General features: G+C 39.1%; 1 protein-coding gene across 1 annotated transcript in view; it reads right to left on the minus strand.

The window, feature by feature from the left end:
* The window catches only part of CD109 (CD109 molecule), a 147053-nt gene that overhangs the window by 117416 nt on the left and 15832 nt on the right, over positions 1 to 13805 (minus strand). The window contains exon 3 of the mRNA XM_003926323.4: positions 2978 to 3006. Coding sequence (XP_003926372.3) covers positions 2978 to 3006 — 29 coding nt within the window. The remainder of the gene's footprint in view (positions 1 to 2977; positions 3007 to 13805) is intronic.

The following is a 13805-nucleotide window of genomic DNA, read 5'->3' on the forward strand; positions in this document are numbered from 1 at the left end:
AATTTTTCAAAATTGAGAATCTAAGATGATAGTTTCCATTCAAAATATATTAGTAATTATACTTACACATTAAAAACATTTCTAATCAAATAAAACCACTCCCTCATTTGACAAAGAGAACAAAACAAGTTTTTCTGCCATATTGTGTACAAAACAATAATATTTATAGTATCAATATGTTTTTTATTTACTTCATATTGAGAGTTATTTTAGTGTCTTGAAGTACAATGAGTAAATCAGAAATAAAAAACACATTTGTGTTAATACACTCTTGAAATATTTATATTTCACAGTAAAAAGCCATAAAGACCTTAAAAATAATTTAAAATACTACATTCACAAAGGTCAGAATGCAAGTGCACTTTAAAAGGTGGTTCTATCCACAGGTATGTTCTCAGTGGGGAAAAAAAAAGTTGGTTCTGCTTTAGCTGAAAACTCATTAAAATGCAGAGTCACCTCTTTTTGTCAAGCATTATCAAATTTGTCCACACACTTTAAGTCTTTCAAGCTGCGCTTTACTAAAAAGAAATACTCCAAAATATAATATCTAGTAGAGCTTTCAATAAATAATAATAAATAATACCTATATTTAGTACTAGGCCATTTCAATTGTATACAAATATAGCTATTATTTATAATTCAATAATTTATAATTCAATAAATAATAGCTATATTTCTATACAATTGAAATAGCATAATATTAAAGACAAATACTGGTGGTCAGAGTTAGTATTTCATATGCTTAAGACTTAAAAGAAGTGTAGTAGACGAATTTCTAGCTAATAGTAGCTCAGACACATACAGTTTACACCGGCATCATTGGAAGAAACTCTCACGCCCTTGCCCCACCTTCTCCTTTCAGCCATTCTGCGCTTCTGGTATGTGAAACTGCAGACTCCTCTGAGGAAACCAGACAATTATTGTGCTTTAGGCTGTGACTCCTGAACTTAAACCCCACCCTCCTTCTGTTATAGGGCAAATATATGACACAGGATTTATTTTGATCTTACCACTGGAATACCCTTTCAACTAAGCTCTGCACACAGGTACTGGAGCCAGCATCTAACGTTTTAGGTTATTTTAATGTAATCTAATGTTTTGTTGCCACAAAGACTGCAGGGTTTTCCCCCCCACTTCTGCCTGCTTATGCCTTTTTTCCCTCCACTTTCTATTATTAGTAGCAGTATATTTCTTTGGAAAGACAGCATAAATATAGTATGTGAGAAACAGAATAGATATAGCATACTGAGTAATTTTTATAAAGTACTGTTTGAGAGTACAACATTCTCTGTGAACCTCCCAAAACAAATGTGGTTTCTGAATGTGCTTGGCAAGTAACTTTCAAAAGCTAGTAAGTCGGCCAGGTGTGGTGGCTCACTCCTGTAATCCCAGCACTTTGGGAGACCAAGGCAGAAGGATTGCTTGAGCCCAGGAGTTTGAGACCAGCCTGGGCAACATAGGAAGACTTGTTTCTACAAAAAATAAAAAACTAGCCAGGCTTGGTGGCCCATGTGCCAGTAGTCCTAGCTACTCGGGAAATGAAAAGATTGCTTGGACCTGGGAGGTTGAGGCTGCAGTGAACCATGATCGTACCACTGAACTCCAGCCTGGGCAACAGAGCAAGACCCTGTCTCAAAAAAAAATTTTTTTAAGGTAATGAGTGAAACTGTCTTATGAGGTAACGCTGATACTATTCGAGTATGCTATGTGTCCGGACCTAAGTCATTAGTCACCTGTTCTCAGAAAAGTGCATATATCAAATTGCACCTGATATTGGATGCTGTGGTCTACTATATTGTACATTAAACATGCAAAGCTGCAAAACAAAGCATAGTAATAAACGTACAAACTTCCAAATCAAAGCTGTAGGAAGTAAGATTCATTTACAAGAATCTAATTAGGTTTTATGAATCTCTCAACAAAATAATAACCCCTTTCCATTTCTATAGCAAATGCTACAACACTTCCACATCTCGTTTCACTCTAGGACATGCTGTGAGATAAAAATGGTATCTTCATCCTCTTTTCCAGGCCCAGGGCTATGGTGAGGTAAGTGAGGCACTTGTCTAAGGTACAAAATGTAAGGCAGTACCAAAAAACTTAGCAATCAAGAAAATAATATTTTCATACAATACTTTAAAACATCAAAATTAATGCAACACAAGGCACAAAAAAGTCAAGGTTTTAAACAAAGACAGGGTCAATATTACTGAATTTTCCTTTTGCCTTGAGTTCTAGTACGTCTCAGTGTGGCACTGCCCTTTTCAAGGACAAGAAAACTGAGGAACAGAGTGTTAATTTCACATTCCACACTAGAAGGCTCATTACAGCAGAAGCAGGACCAAACCAACCCAGATTCCTTTCTTTTTTAACTTTTATTTTAAGTTCAGGGTACAACTGCAGGTTTGTTACATAGGTAAACTTGTGTCATTGGGGTTTGCTGCACAGATTATTTCAGCACCCAGGTGCTAAGCCTAGAACCCATTCGTTATTTTTCCTAACCCTCTCCCTCCTCCCTCCGATAGGGCCCAATGTGTGTTGTCCCCTTTGTGTGCCCATGTGCTCTCACTGTCCAGCTCCCACCTGTAAATAGGGAGAACGTGTGGTATTTGGTTTTCTGTTCTTGTGTTAGTTTGCTGTGGATAATGACTTCCAGCTCTATCCATCTTCCTGCAAAGGACATGGTCTCGTTCTTTTTATGACCAGTCGGTATTTCGGTGCTAATAATCCAGGCCAGTTTCCTTCAGTGAAGTCCTCTATTTTACAAGAGAAAATCTCTGCCAAGAGTTTGAAGAGCCTCATTATCAATCTCCCTGAAATATTATTCACAAATAATCTGAAGGCTGAACTAAACTCAAGCCAATCTTACATGAAATGTGAAACGTGTGAATTGACATAAAATCCAATGAAATATTAATTTATTTAGTTCACTGATGCAATACATTTCTGAAACCAGATTTTTGAAATGGATACTTACTGATGGAAGAGTAAGTGTCTTAAAAGAGCCTTAAAGGAAAACAGAAAAGAAAACGGAGTTAGCACAATTTGAATATGATGACAGAATACAAAACTTCCAAAACTCTCCCAATACTCTTATACATGTAAATGAAATCATAGATATATTTGGTCAAACCAAAATAACTTTTAAATGCCCAGAAGACCCAATAAATTATTACATATCTTTGTACTAAACAATTAAAAATCAGGATTAAAAGAGTATCAGTGGACGAACCCAAAAAACATTAGGTTCTGCTTCTCTTTGCCGTTATCATGCCTGTGGTCACGTTGCTGCTGCCCTTTTTGCTGTTTTAAGGTTATATGTGCTTGCAGGACACTTTACACACTGTACAGAAGTAGCCTGAGGTTTATTTCTTGTTCTCATACCCTTGTGATAAAGGAAGAAAGGAAGGCATTAGTCATATCAGGGGTGAGCTGGGACTCATAACTGACTCATGAGTACTAGGGGAATGCAGACTTTTTTTCATGTAAAGTTTCTATCCATTGGACTGCTAATTAAACTCATGCCAATTTCTCATCAGATCCATTTATTTCAAGGGGAAAAAATGATTTCATGTTAAAAATAAAGGAGTACTTGTCCAAAGTTCCTATCGGAGATGACAGGCCCTTGGGAAATAAAATGAGGCAAAAGATAATTTTTAAAGAGAGAGAGGGAAATGAGAGGCCCAAGTTCCTTCATTCATTTAAAAACTAGCACAATGTGCAAGACAGACATGGTCCCTGTCCTCCAGGAAGCCAAATGGGTCTCTCATGTGAGGGCAGAGGAACCAGGGCACAGCACGGTACACAGCAGGGGTTAAGCTAGCGGCATCTGGAGTCAGACTACATCATGAATTTCCTACATACTGACCCTGTCCTTGAACAAATTACCTGATTCTCCAGCTCCTTTTTTCATCCTTAAGATGAGGCTGCTAATAATCCTACCAATCTCATGAGGTGGTTGTAAGGAATAAGTATGTTGATACCTGTAAAGCATATAGGACAGTGCCTGACATATAGGAAACACCTGATGTATGTTAGCTATTATAGTGACAAAAAGCTTGAAGAGTTTTCCATTAGGGATGTCAGCACGCCCCTACAGACGTGGTCTTAACATTTTTATGATAGAGTACTCTACCAATAAAAACACTTAGTACACCTTATTGATGTCAAATTAGATTTATAAAATTATATACATGTATTTTCTCAACCAAAATATTAAACATTAGAAAAACTTTAATTTCTAGCCAAGCACAGGGGCTCATACCTGTAATCCCCGCACTTCGGGAGGCTGAGGTGGACAGATCACCAAAGGCCAGCCAAAATGGCAATACCCCATTTCTCCTAAAAACTACAAAAATTAGCCAGGCATAGTGGCGCGCCTGTAGTCCCAGCTACTTGGGAGGCTGAGGAAGGCTTAAACCGGGAGGCAGAGATTGCAGTGAGCTGAGATCACGTCACTGCACTACAGCCTGGGCAACAGAGCAAGACTCTGTCTCAAAAAAAAAAAAAAAAGAAAGAAAGAAAAAGAGAGAGAGAGAGAAGAGAAGAACTTTAATTTCTTAGCTTTGCTCAATAAAATAATAGAAATTAGAGTTACTACATTTTCTACTTGCATCCTTATGAATGGTCTTATATACTCTTAGCCAGGCGTCCCCAAACTATGGCCCGCGGGCTGCATGCGGCCCCCTGAGGCCATTTAACCGCCCCCCCACCACGCCGCACTTCAGGAAGGGGCACCTCTTTCACTGGTGGTCAGTGAGAGGAGCACAGTATGTGGTGGCCCTCCAACGGTCTGAGGGACAGTGAACTGACCCCCTGTGTAAAAAGTTTGGGGACACCTGCTCTTAGCTGTGTGCACACTTACTGTGAAGGCTACCACCGCAGTGGGCCTCAATGAAATACAAGTATGTTTTCAGAACAGATAAGTAATTCATCACCATCACTTATCACCTAGCGCAGATCAGTTCATCCAATAACTGTCATCATAGGAAGCAAAGAGCAAGACTCCTAAATAATAGCACATTGAACATGGTGTTTCAAAAAGGTGAAGAAGGAAGTATCATGGAACACGTATACGTAGTACAGGTAGGAAAAGGAGTACATTGGAGGGATAAAGGGAAGGCACCTAGAGAAAATGACGCCAGCATCTAGGGTTGTAGGCTATGGAGAAATTAGCCATATGAGCAAGGAGGGGTACAACGTTACAGGCAGAGGAGCAGCAAATGCAAAGTAGTCAAGATCAACCTGATCTACCAAACCAAAGAGCTGGGTGAGCAAAGACCACAGGCAGAAAGAGAACAGTAGCCAGGAGACTAGGCCCAATCACAAGGGCTCTTTGGACAAGATGAAGCCTTACCAAGATTGTCCCAGGTGACACTGTTATTCCAGCATCCTGATTTAGCATTTGTCCTGGATCTTTTTTTGGTTAGCAAAATACAATTCTAGAATGAGTTTAATGCTCACATAAATTAACTTTGAAGATGTTTATTTTTTTTTAACTGACAAGTAATAATTGTATGTGTTTATGGTATGCCACATAATGTTTTGATAGATGTGTACCTTACAGAATGGCTAAATCACACTAACATGTGCCTTACCTCACATAACTATTGGTGGAAAGGATCAATTAAAATCTACTCTCAGCAATTTTCAAGTATACACAATGTTGATATTAACCATAGTCACCATGCTGTACAATAGATCTCTTGAAATAATTCCTTCCCTATAACTGAAATTTTGTGTCTGTTGACCAATCTCTCTTCATTCCCTTAACCCCCAGCCTCTGGTAACTGCCATTTTATCCTTTATTTCTATGAGCTTATCTTTTTGTACACTTCACATATAAGTGAGATCATGCAATATTTCTTTTTCTGTGCTTGGTTTATTTCACTTAACATAATGTCCTCCAGATTCATCCATGTCATTGAAAATGACAGGACATCCTTCTTTTATAAGGCTGACTAGTATTCCATTATGTATATATACCACACTTTCTTTATCCACTTATCCATTGATGGACGCTGCCATTAATTCCATATCTTACATACTGTGAAGCATGCAGTGGGCATGGGAGTGCAGACATCTCTACAACATACTGATTTTATATCTTTTTATATATGCCAGTAGTGCTTTGGGAGTATCTTACCTTGTAGGAAGGAACTTCTGTTCATTAAGCTTACTTTTAATGAGAAAGACTTATTCTACTCTATACTGAATTGAAGTGAAACTGAAAAGCCCTAGGATATTTCAGCAAGTAAATTTGGTAAAACCTTCAAAGGAACCACAAATAGAGACTATTTGCTAGGCAAATTTTGTCCTGTAAGAACATTTATTGAAGAGAATAAATGGGGGGCTCTGCAAGCAGACCCTGTGAAATATTTCGGCTGAAACATTTAAACATTACAATAAAGGGGTCGGAGGGATGGAACTGAGAATACCATCCAAATAGCAGAATTTGTTCTGATCTTACCAGGTACCTCAGCATGTGTTGAGAGGGTGTTTTCTAAATTTAAAATACTATGGTCAGATCACTTGAATATCAAAATAATTAATGGGTTACAACCTACTAAAAAAAAAACAAGAATCTGTGAGTTCATGCTGTTGTATAATTAAATACACGACTCAGTGAAAGAGAAGAAAAAGTTATTCCTGACCATAGAATTCCAACTAATAAATGTAGACAGAATGGTGGAGTTCAAACATTTCACAACTATCACAAAATAATGGCAATAATCATCAATCTAGCATGTATAAGTTAAATGAGAATTGTGAGAAATAAGAAGCCATCGTTGTTTTAATCTACTAAATCTGGGGGTGGCTTGTTTCACAGCAACAGATAATTGGAACACTTCGGAAATGAGCAAGATTAACTACCAACCCTCTAAAGCTACTCGGTCTCATACAGGAGCCTCTAAACACATATGACTATTGAGCCACTGAAATAAGCAGCAAGTGTAAAATATATCCCATATTTCTGAGATTTACAACCAAAAACAATGTAAAATATCACATCAGTGATTTTATAGTGATTAAATGTTCAATTGATGATATTTGTAAATTATTGGGTTAAATGAAATATATTATTACAAGTAATTTCACTTGTTTCTCTTTTTTTTAAAGAAGCTACTAGAAAATTTCCAATAACTTACGTAGTTGACTTATACTTCTATTGGACAGAACTGGTCTAGTGGATAGAAGACCTAAATTTGTGTTTAGCAACAATAAAACAACCAACAGATCAGACAGAATGCAATTTTTTAATTTTATGAATAAAACAATAATGATAGTAGTAGATATCACTAACAGAATGTTCTAAAGCATTACATCTATTAACTGGTTTCATGCTCACAACAATACTATTAAATATTACTACTCTTATTTTACGAATGAGAACACTGAGACACAGAGATGTGAAATGACCTGCCCAGGGTCACACAGACAAAAAGTCGTTGGGCCGAGCTTCTGACCCTGACCACTTGACTCGTGGGTCTGAGCTCTAAACCACTGCTCTGCAATGACTCTCAGTATAAAAAATAGTTGTATGCAAATTAATCAATGTGATACATCATATCAACAGAATGAAGGGCAAAAACCATATGATGATTTCAATTGAAGCTGAAAAAACATTTGATAAATTTCGACACCTCTTCATGATAAAAACCCGCGGAAAGCTGAGTATAGAAGAAACATGCCTCAACATAATAAAAGCCATATATGACAGACCCACAGCTAGTATGATACTAAATGGGGAAAACTGAAAGCCTTTCCTCTAAGATCAGGAAGATGACAAGAATGCCCACTTGAACCGCTGTTACTCAACACAGCACTGGAAGTCCTAGCTAGAGCAATCAGACCAGAGAAAGAAATGAAGGGCACCCAAATTGGAAAAGAAGAAGTCAAATTATCCTTGTTTGCAGATGATGTAATTTTTAAAATGTACTTATTTTTAAAGATAAGTAGACACAGGGTCTCCCTGTGTTGCCCAGGCTGGTCTCAGACTCCTGGGCTTAAGTTATCTGGCCCTCCTCCACTTTCCAAAGTTTTGGGATTACAAGTATGCATCGCCACGCCCAGCCAATACGATCTTATATTTGGAAAAACCTAAAGAATTCACCAAAAATGATTAGAACTGATAAACTCAGTCTAGTTGCAGGATAAAAAAAAATCAACATACAAGAATCAGTACAATTTCCATATGCCAACAGTGAACAGTCTGAAAAAAACAAGAAAGTAACCCCATTTATAATAGCAACGAATAAAGTTAAATACTCAGGCATTAACTTAGCCAAAGAAGTGAAAAACATGTACAATGAAAACTATAAAATACTGATGAAAAAATTGAAGATGACACCAAAAAAATGAAAAGATATTCCATGTTCATGAATTGAAATTATTAGTATGTTTAAAATGCCCATACTGCCTAAAGCAATCTACAGATTTAATACAATCTCTATCAAAACACCAATGACATTCTTCAGAGAAATAGATGAAAACAAATCTAAAATTTTTATGGAACCACCAAATACCCAGAATAGCCAAAGCTATACTGAGAAGGAAAAAAAAAAAAAAAAAGGGAATCAGAATCATATTGCCTGACTTCAAATTATACTGCGGAGCTATAGTGACCAAAGCAGCATGGTACTGGCAGAAAAACAGACGTACAGACCAATGGAACACAATAGAGAACCTAGAAGCAAACCTATACACCTACAGTGAATTCATTTTTGACAAAGATACCAAGAACACACATTAAGGAAAAGATAGTCTCTTCAGTATGTGGTGATGGGAAAACTGGATATCCACATGCAGAAGAATGAAACTAAACCTCTCTCTCACCATATACTAAAATCAAATCAAAATGGATTAAAGATTTAAACCTAAAACTTTAACCTTCAGGGAAAAGAAGTCTTCAGGGAAACTCTTTAGGACATTGAAGTGGGCAAAGATTTATTGAGCAATACCCCACAAGCACAGTCAACCAAAGGAAAAAATCAACAAAGGGGTTCACGTCAAGTTAAAAAGCTTCCGCACAGTAAGAGAAACAATCAACAAAATGAAGATACAACTCAGAATGAGAGAAAATCTTTGTAACTACTTATCTGACAAGGGATTAATAACCAAAATATATAAGGAGCTGGAACAACTCTATAGGAATCAATCTAATAATCCAATTAAAAATGGGGGAAATATGTGAATAGACATTTCTCAAAAGAAGACATACGAATGGCAAACAGGTATATGAAAAGGTCCTCTCAACATCATTGATCATCAGAGAAATGCAAATCAAAACTACAATGAGATACCATCTCACCCCAGTTAAAATGGCTTTTATCCAAAAGACAGGCAGTAACAAATACTGGTGAGGAAGTGGAGGAAAGAGAACCTTCGTACACTGTTGATGGGAATTAAATTATTACAACCACTATGGAGAACAGTTTGGAGGTTCCTCATAAAACTAAAATAGAACTACCATACAATCCAGCAATCCCACTGTTGAGTATATACCTAAAAGAAAGGAAATCAGTATATTGAAGAGATATCTGCATACCCATGTTTGTTACACCATTGTTCATAATAACTAAGATTTGGAAGCAACCTAAGTGCCCATCAACAAATGAATGGATAAAGAAAATGTGGTACAGATACACAATGAAGTACTATTCGGCCATAAAAAAGAGATCCTGTCATGCCAGGCGCGGTGGCTCAAGTCTGTAATCCCAGCACTTTGGGAGGCCGAGGCGGGTGGATCACAAGGTCGAAAGATCGAGACCATCCTGGTCAACATGGTGAAACCCCGTCTCTACTAAAAATACAAAAAATTAGCTGGGCGTGGTGGCGTGTGCCTGTAATCCCAGCTATTCAGGAGGCTGAGGCAGGAGAATTGCCTGAACCCAGGAGGCGGAGATTGCGGTGAGCCGAGATCGCGCCATTGCACTCCAGCCTAGGTAACAAGAGCGAAACTCCGTCTCAAAAAAAAAAAAAAAAAAAAAGAGATCCTGTCATTCGCAACAACATGGATGGAACTGAAGGTCATTATGTTAAGTGAAATAAGTCAAGCACAGAAAAACAAACTTTGCATGTTCTCACTTATTTTTGAACTAATGGATATAGTAGAAGGATGGTTACCAGAGGCTGAGGAGAGAAGTGAGGGGCTAGGGAGGAAGTGGGGATGCTTAACAGGCAGAAAAAGTAGGTAGAAAAATGAGTAAGACCTAGTATTTGATAGCACAACAGGAGGACTATAGTCAGTAACAATTTAATTGTACATTTTTAAATAACTAAAATAGTATTAATTGGATTGTTTGTAACACGAAGGACAAATGTTTGAGGGAATGGATACCCAGCTATTATGATGTGACTGTTACACATTGCATGCCTGTTTCAAACTATTTCATGTATCCTGTAAATATATACACCTTCTATGTATCCACAAAAATTTACAAAAGAATCAGTTGGCCGGTTGCGGTGGCTCACACCTGTAGTCCCAGCACTTTGGGAGGCAGAAGCGAGCAGATCACCTGAGGCTGGGAGTTTGAGACCAGCCTGACCAACATGGAGAAATCCTGTCTCAAAAAAAAAAAAAAAAAAAAAAAAGAATCAGTTGTACTCTTGGTTTTATTACACATACCCTTTTTTTTTTTTTTTTTTTTTTTAGGAACGGGGTCTCACTCTGTCACCCAGGCCAGAGTACAGTGGTGCGATCATAGCTCACTGCTGCCCCAAACTCTTGGAATCAAGCAATCCTCCTGCCTCAGCCTCCCCAGTAACTAGGACTACAGGCACATGCCACCATGTCTGGTTAAATTTTTTTATTTTTTATTTCTTGAAATGGGTGCTTATTATGTTTCGCAGGGTGCTCTCAAACTCCTAGGCTCAAGTGATCCTCCCACCTTGACTTCCAAGACCCTGGGATTATAGATGTGAGTCACTGGGCCTCACGGTTGGTTTGGTTTGGTTTTGTTTTTGAGAGAGAGTCTCGCTCTGTCACCAGGCTGGAGTGCAGTGGCACAATCTCAGCTCACTGCAACCTCTACCTCCCAGGTTCAAAAGATTCTCATGCCTCAGCCTCCCCTGTAGCTGGGACTACAGGTGAATGCCACCACAGCCAGCTAATTTTTTGTATTTTTAGTAGAGATGGGGTTTTGCCATGTTGGCCAGGCTGGTCTCGAACTCCTGACCTCAAGTGATCTGCCCACCTCAGCCTCCCAAAGTGCTGGGATTACAGGCATGAGCCACCGTGCCTGGGCCTGTACCTCACCATTGTTTTTATTTTACATATCTTTGATTACTGTGAAACTTCCGCAGTATGGATAACCTGTTTGTATATGTTGCTATCACCACTTCCTCAATCACCGATGTTCAAAATTTCAATCATCTTGAACTCTTTTCTTTCCTCACCTCTAAGTTTATCACTCACCAGAATCTGTGGATTGTTCTTCCATAAAGTTTCCCTTAGAAGAAACTTGGAGTTATATTCTAAGCACTGCAGTAATGGAGCTAACTCCAAAATAATTTGTGTCATACAAGAACTCTGAAGAGGATATAAAAACTAAAAATGTCCCAACTCATGTCAATTCTTCACACTATACAGTTTTGAAATGTTTGAAGTTGGCTGGGCGCGGTGGCTCAAGCCTGTAATCCCAGCACTTTGGGAGGCCGAGGTGGGTGGATCACGAGGTCAAGAGATCGAGACCATCCTGGTCAACATGATGAAACCCCACCTCTACTAAAAATACAAAAAATTAGCTGGGCGTGGTGGTACGTGCCTGTAATCCCAGCTACTCAGGAGGCTGAGGCAGGAGAATTGCCTGAGCCCAGGAGGCGGAGGTTGCGGTGAGTCGAGATCGCGCCATTGCACTCCAGCCTGGGCAACAAGAGCGAAACTCCGTCTCAAAAAAAAAAAAAAAAAAAGAAATGTTTGAAGTTAATTCCAAGATCTGAAACATTCCTCTTCAAAGGAACCAAAGGAACGTTAAAACAGTAGCCGACTCTGAGACAGTAATTACAATGCGGGAGGTTTACTAAGGAGTATTCCGGGGATTCGCACCTGCAGAAGGGAAGTGGGGAAACTGGACTGGGGAGAGAGCCGTGGGGCTGCAATGCAGGCTCCAAAGAGGCCTCCACCAGGGCAGCTCAGAAGCAGCCATGGCCTTTGAGAGTTGTCCTGAACTGGGATGAGAGGGCTGAACTTTCATACTCCATGTCAATCAGTCACATAATGCAGGCCCCAGCCCCAAGAGGGAGACCAGCATGGGCAATCAATTCTCCAGCTGATACAATCATTAGAGGGAACTGGCTCTGAAGGCAGTCAGGTACAACACTGCCGGGAGCTTTCAGGAAAAGGTCCTGCATCCCTGAAGGGCGATCTGGGCCCTAAAACACAGCATCCACCACAATGTTCCACATTGGAATAAAACAGAAACAAACTGCAGTGAGCTTTGCCCCAACAAACCAGCACCCTTCATTATTGAGGGTTAATTATTTTTCATTGCATCAGGATTATATCATCAGGGGTTGACTATTTCACGAGCTCCATAACTGGAGGAAGCAATGTGCTTCCTTCCTGTCCTGATCTGATACAAGCTACTACCCACTGGCAGCAAATTTACAAGGTCGAAGAATGAGTTGGGAGGGGTGGTAATTTATTTTTATCCAATGACATCAGCAAAGAGAAAGTAAAAAACAGTTGGGAGTCTACAGTCCAAATGAGGCTCTCAGAGGTTGACTAATTGGAGAGCAAGCATTCTGGCACTTCAAAACAAGCTAAACAGATTTGAAGTGCAGGAAATCTCATTTCATAGTAAAAGTGTTTTTCGTTTTGCCTTTTGTTTTCAATGCAGCTATGAATCAAGTGAAAACGTTGACGAATTCTCTCACTAGAGAGAAACTGGAAGAGCAGTTCGACTGCATGCCTGGGTCCACCTGCTCAGACATATGACCTTATCTGTTCACAGATGCAAGAAAGATACAGATACAAGTTCTACCCAGGCCAGGCATGGCAGCTCACGCCTGTAATACCAACATCTTGGGAGGGCTGAGGCGAAGGATCCCTTGAAGCCAGGAGTTCTAGACCAGCCTGGGCAACATGGTGTGACCCTATTTCTATTTTAAAAAATAAAAATAAAAATACAAAATACAAAGACTCTTCCCAAAAGTTAGAGTGTAGGGACAGAGATGTCCCACCCACCCCTATTTCTTGCCAAATCTGGGGAGCGACTCAGGGGATGTGTGGACACATCCAATCTAAGGCCTACTCACTGGTCTCGTGTCCTTATTAAAAGGTCGACTTCAAGCATTTGACTTTTTTTTTCTGCTGATCTTCCCTTTAAATTTACAAATACAGCTTGGATTTCCTAGGCACTTAAAGTCCTAGCATCGGACTTATTTGAAAGTTCTACTAATCTGACAATAATTTACACCACCAAAACAAAATTGGCAGCAGCAGGGAGGAGGGTGGGGGCAATGTAGATGAGAGAGGAATAATAATCTCTTTCTCTGCTGTTGCTAGGTTGAGAATTAAATAGATAGTATGTGCAAATTGTTGTCAATATTTTTCTCCCTTTTGGCAAGGTTCCATTCAGACACGGGAAATGGTCACCTCCTCTTGAAACCCAGTATGGCGCTCTTTTAAATCACTAACTGAAGATACGCTCTGTTATGTAAGATTCTTCTTATTGTTTTTAGAGATAACTTAATAAAACTCTGATCATTTCTGTGTATAACCAGAGACAGTCAGTCTCAAAACCCTTTCAGATGCTTTCTCCTTCCCAGTGCTGCTGAGGCAACTCAAAAGGAACCTTGTTTGA

Source organism: Saimiri boliviensis, chromosome 4 (assembly GCF_048565385.1).
Source record: "Saimiri boliviensis isolate mSaiBol1 chromosome 4, mSaiBol1.pri, whole genome shotgun sequence".
Classification (NCBI taxonomy): Eukaryota; Metazoa; Chordata; class Mammalia; order Primates; family Cebidae; genus Saimiri; species Saimiri boliviensis.